This window comes from Sinocyclocheilus anshuiensis, unplaced genomic scaffold, assembly GCF_001515605.1.
Source record: "Sinocyclocheilus anshuiensis isolate Anshui unplaced genomic scaffold, SAMN03320099.WGS_v1.1 scaffold3203, whole genome shotgun sequence".
NCBI lineage: Eukaryota > Metazoa > Chordata > Actinopteri > Cypriniformes > Cyprinidae > Sinocyclocheilus > Sinocyclocheilus anshuiensis.
This window is the reverse complement of record NW_015544540.1, coordinates 18,428-24,462: the sequence shown is the minus strand read 5'-3', so window position 1 is coordinate 24,462 and position 6,035 is coordinate 18,428. Positions and strand designations below refer to the sequence as shown.

General features: G+C 38.6%; 1 protein-coding gene across 1 annotated transcript in view; it reads right to left on the bottom strand.

Moving 5' to 3' along the window:
• Nucleotides 1-6,018, bottom strand: part of LOC107698201 (2-phosphoxylose phosphatase 1-like) — a 15,437-nt gene extending 9,419 nt beyond the window's left edge. Inside the window, exons 1-4 of the mRNA XM_016499164.1 lie at nt 5,933-6,018; nt 4,502-4,638; nt 719-880; nt 512-638 (exon numbers count right to left, since the gene is read on the bottom strand). Coding sequence (XP_016354650.1) covers nt 512-638; nt 719-880; nt 4,502-4,580 — 368 coding nt within the window. The 5' untranslated portion in view covers nt 4,581-4,638; nt 5,933-6,018. The remainder of the gene's footprint in view (nt 1-511; nt 639-718; nt 881-4,501; nt 4,639-5,932) is intronic.
• Nucleotides 6,019-6,035: the final 17 nt, after the last annotated feature.

Sequence of the window (6,035 nt, the reverse complement as noted above, 5' to 3'; positions counted from 1 at the left end):
GATAGATAGATAGATAGATTGATAGACGAAGATACGATAGATAGATAGATAGATAGATAGATAGATAGATAGATAGACGAAGATACGATAGATAGATAGATAAATAGATAGACGAAGATACAATAGATATAGATAGATAGATAGATTGATAGATAGACGAAGATACGATAGATAAATAGATAGACGAAGATACGATACATAGATAGATAAATAGATAGATAGATTGATAGATGAAGATACGATAGATAGATTGATAGACGAAGATACAATAGATAGATAGATAGACGAAGATACGATAGATAGATAGATAGATTGATTGATAGACGAAGATACGATAGATAGACGAAGATACGATATAGATAGATAGATAGATTGATAGATACATTGATAGACAAAGATACGATAGATAGATAGATAGATAAATAGATAGATAGATAGATAGATAGATAGATAGACGAAGATACGATAGATGTGGAGTTCATCATCAGATGATTTACATATGAATGTGTACCTCTTGTCTGATAGGACGCAGTCTATGGCTGGCTTCTTGGTTTTGGGGATGGAGTACAGAGGGAAACGGTCTCCATGCCGGATCATCACCTGTACCGACAGCAGCCTGTAGTCAGCCGGACTGTGACCTACAACAGACGCAAATACATCAGCACACATCTGAGAGAGTCTTCAGGTGAGTGAGAGGGGAAATGAGTGAGTTTCTTACCCTCCCAGCCGTGCTTGGTGAGGCTGGGGTAATTGCAGTACTGGTGAGTGTCTCGGATGGGGTCTGGAGCGGGAGCATCTGTGTGGAGGACCGGATTCACACGCTTTCTGCTTTTACCAAGTGACCTTTGCTCTGCCACCGGATTGGTTGGAATGAGGTGCACTAGGGAAAGAAAGAAAGGACTATGAGAGTCATTAAGCACAAGCACACGCTTTTTCCAGCTTCCTCAGTTCTGACCTCATAAAACAAACGTTGAGACTGCACAGTGCTGCGGATTGTTAAATTTTGGGAATCGCCATGGTGTGGGCAGAGGGAGGAGCCTGACAGGATATTTATTAACCAGTGACTGACAGCTACTAGAAAGTAGGTGCTACAATCCTTCAATGTGACAGATGTAAACACAAGACCAACATCTAGATTTTACTAAACATTTCAGCTGCATACTTACATTTAAGTACAAATAAACTATTGCAGGAACTCATAAAAGGGCTCATAATTAGGATAAATCAAATTTTTTTCAAATCAAATTTACTTTTTTAAAGTAAATTGCACAATAAAACCATACTCTAGCATTGTGTCCAAAACCAGCATTTATCGAAACTAAGACGCTTTAACAAAACGACCATAAAAAAAGACTAAATTATGACACATTATACATTATAAGTGGATCTCAAAAATAAATAAATAAAATGTGAAAATAATGTATGATATGACCCTTAAATAACATGAACCGTTTTAATAAAAGAAACAAGCAGCACTGTCCTCTAACTCCTCTTAAAGTATGTTTTATTATAACTTCAATGCATCAAGGTAAGCCAGGCATTGCTAACATTTTTCCTTTTATATAACAATTTGGCATAAATTTGAGCATAGTCACTTCTAGGAACGAGTTTCTTTTAGCCCATTCACATTGGAAATATTTATACAACATTATGAAAAATACTGTTCAGTAAAGCTAAGCACAGAACAAATTAATGAATACATGGGAACGGGCTAAATGATAAACACCAGAATTTCCAACTAACCCTAACCAACCAGGAGTTAAACTCACCAGACAGAAGTATAACGGTTAGCTGGTTTATACGCACAGCGACGGACATTCTGGAGATGTTAAAGCGAGCGTGTGCAGGTGTGTGTGTGTTTGAAAAATACTGTTCAGTAAAGCTAAGCACAGAACAAATTAATGAATACATGGGAACGGGCTAAATGATAAACACCAGAATTTCCAACTAACCCTAACCAACCAGGAGTTAAACTCACCAGACAGAAGTATAACGGTTAGCTGGTTTATACACACAGCGACGGACATTCTTGAGATGTTAAAGCGAGCGTGTGCAGGTGTGTGTTTGCACCTCATACTGGTTTTAATTCAGCATCAAACCCCATTTGACTCCTGTAAAAGCTGACTGACCAATCACGTGTAAGCTCGGAGCTCTCAGCCAATCACAGCTCAGCTCAGTGAAGAGGCCGGCCACACAAAGAGCTCTTTGTTGCTAAAAGTCTGAGTATAGTGTACAAAAAGAATCACTCACACCTAAACACAAATACAATAGACGCAAATCAAACAGGACAGACAGTGTTTGCACTGCCGCTCAAGGCCGTCAGGCTGATATTGTGTGTGTTGCTGAGTGTACTTCAGCGATGAAGCAACGCTGACAGAAACCCACAATTCACTGGGATGTGAACCGGTCGTCTTTCATTCTTCACTTCTGTCTTTCTTGGTCTCGATGTATGGCCTCTTTCTCTCGGTCTCTACAGACCTGGAGCCTCTTTCTTTAAAACTACATCAGTCATGCTTGAGTGAACTGAAGGGAAGAGAGAAGAAGAGAGGTCGGCTAATTTAAGATGTGGTTCTGTCCTACATTCAGACAGCTTTCAGGAGACACCACAAAGGAAGGAATAAATTAGTAATGACCTCACACAGGGCAAAAGAAACAGGCAACGTGAGGAAGACAGTAAGGATGACAAACAGATTTGGCAAAAAGACACATGCATTTACGACACTTAAAATCATTAGATTACAAAATAAACCAAGTGTGTAAACAGATGCTATTTTCTGAGCTATTGCAGCTGGTCTCAAGGTAGATGTATAACATAGGCCCAAAGGCAGTGAAATGCTTTAAGAACAGAAAGAGACTGTAAAGCAGGTCAAAGGTCTATCAACAAGCACACATGCATGTCTGAACACAACAAAAATTTGGTTCTCTTATGTTGCCCTGTTGCTCAGACTGAGCTGTGATTGGCTGTGGGATACAGAAGGCGGGTATTAAGAGGATCGTTGACCAATCCCTGCTCACCTTGTTATGTTTGGTTTCATTCGAGTTGGCTTTGCAAATTCGTACCATCTGTGCTTTTAAACGACTAAATTAGCAGGATTTTCCTGTAGCTGTCACTGTGACATGAAACGTTTAATCTGCTGATATATGCAGGGCTGGTTTCTCAGATCCCAGCCCTCGGTGAAAGAGGATTTTCAGTCAAGGACATGGGACATTGGTGTCTAATCTGGGAATAATCTGTCTCTGAAGCAAATCTGACTGACCACTGCATTAAAAAAAAATACATAAACATTCATCGACTGCAAACCGTATCCTCGCTGATGACTTTAGGACTTCCAGGGTTTTTGAAACTGCTTGGTTTCACTTCTTAAAAATGAAGCAAATCTCCATTTACTGATTTTAGAGACTGCTTTAAGACCAACCGGCGGTGAAGTATCATCCACGTGTCAGCTGTCAACCCCAACTTCTAGTAGTTCACAAACTCAAGTAAACATTCGCAGAGGTCAGAGAGTCTGTACTTTTCTTCTTAAAGTCAGCACGAAATAAAAATTCACCCTATCTATTTTTCAAAAGCATATTATAGATCTGATTGTACTTTTTTTTTTTTTATTGTTTTTATTTTTGACCTCGTAATTCTTAATCAAAATGTCTTCCAGTGAAAACGACAGGTAGAGATTTTCTAATTAATCTAATTCATGTTATAGATCTTATTAAGGACAATTCATCCATGCATGGGTTTAATTTTTTTGTTTTTGACCTTATAATGTTCAATCAAAAAGTCATAAATGGACCTTCTTGTGGAAACGACAGACTTTTACAGACAATACAGAAGAAAAATCGCTACTTGATGCTTTCATCACAACTTTATATTGTTCGACGTATTTCTGAGCAGTGTATCATGCAGAAAACATTTCATTTCTGAGATCTGATGCTTTCTTTAGTACCTTTTAGTACCTTTCTTATAGTACCTTTTTGTAGACGTTTAAGGATTCATAATTGAAAAAAAAAAAAAACATACTGATTGAACAAAAATCAGTATGTTGAGGGTGTTTATGGTGGCCCTGTGTGGTACTAACATAATGTTTTTGACATGCTAATACCATTATGCTGCCACCATACTATTTTGTAAGAGTATATAGACACAATTTGTCTTTTTTTGGTTTGCATTTTTTTATAGTTGCAGCCAATTGAAAATGTATCCCTTAAAACTGTGTTCTACTGAAACTGGGAACAATCCATGATATATATAGCATGTCTTCAAGGGAAATGCCTTTGTTTAGTGTGCTGAATGCAGTCTAATTGAGACCATATTCCCACTGGACACAAAACCCACACTCATGCACATACTAAGAATGTAAATACAATTCAGCGGAGGTTATATTCCCACCTGACAGACTAAAACACACATACACAGCAGTCCCTGGAGAAACCTTAGAGTATGCATGAATAGCTGTAAGTTCCTACAGAGGAAATGTGACTGAAATGATACATTGTGTTTCATACTTACAATACTGCAGGCTGAAACTCAGCACCGCCAGCAGGGCACCCACCACCAGCACCAGCATGAAACGGCTCCGTGCCAGCATTGTCCTGTGATTGGTTCGGACGCCTGTCCATCAACCATACATGCACAGCCCCTGTCACCTGGGAAATTAAGAGCAACGGAAACGTAATATTGCACACATATGAAAAACACTAAATGCATGCAATGCTTAACAAATGTTGAGATGCTACAAGGACAAAATGCTCAACACAAACATTGTAATGAAAACCCCACAATGCTGGTTTCTCTTTTATATGCATATTGCAGCAAAATACACCACACAGGACAGACAAAGTCTGGTGAAACACAAACTGACAAACCTACACACTACACCAAGAGGCAACATGTAATTTACCCTGGTTGCACAGAAGCAAAAAACTGCTGTTAACTCTAAATACAGATAATAGCTGTGTCTTTAAATTCCTACATTGAGCTTTTTGAGCGAATCTGAAGTGCAAACATGCACAGCTGATGAACTGAGCAGATGTTGAAAGTCGCCAAAGAGTATTAAACCACCTCCTAGACTACACCCTCACTCCTCTGCATAAAAACAGATATGCATTGAAATTTGCAAAATGGGACACCACACCAATATTTCAGCTGCGGTTTGAGTTCATCACCTTTTTCGCTGTTGGTATTGCTTAAATATATCCCCTGTAGCTGTAATGTCAGCAGTCTCTTGCAGCGTGACATGCTTTACTCCATCTAAAACTAGTTTAACTTTCTGTGTAATTATTATTCATGCCGTTTTATGTCCTTATTTTAAAGGAGAGATGACATGAAATATTAATGCTTTTAAAATGTAATTAGTTACTTTTTTATGGAGTAACGCAATATTGTAATGCATTACTTTTAAAAGTAACTTTCCCCAACACTGTATATATATATATATATATATATATATATACACATACATACATAGGCTACATACATACATACCTATATTCTAAGGACTGTATACTTTATATTGTTACTGTATTTTTTCCAGATTTGAATATTTGTTTCTATATTTTTACGATTTTGTTTACAGGATTTCTTTGCAGGATTGTATTTCTTTATAGGCCATATGGAGAAGTTGCAGATGACAGCTCGCATTTCATAACGCAGTTTATACAATAAATGTCTCTGTCTGAAAGTGTTTAATCGTCAAACTCCGACCATGCTGGAACGGCGCTGTTTTCCTGCAAATATTGTTAATTTCGTGTTTTACGAGTGAAGACGATCCGTTTACGAGCTCAACAGCGCAACATCGGCGTCTCCGGGAAATCGTGCAGAAGGAAAATGATAAGAATTCGTATGGAAAACGGCAGAACTGCATGGAATTCTGAATGTGGAAGCAGCGCGTTCAGTGAGATCAACAGATCAAACGCACGACAAGAGAGAGCCCTGCTTTACCTGAGCGAACAGAGCCGAGATATTCCGTTCAGAGGAGTCGATCCGAGCCGTGATCCATCTGCCCCTGAAGAATGATCAGACTCAGCCTGCTGCTGAGAGAGAG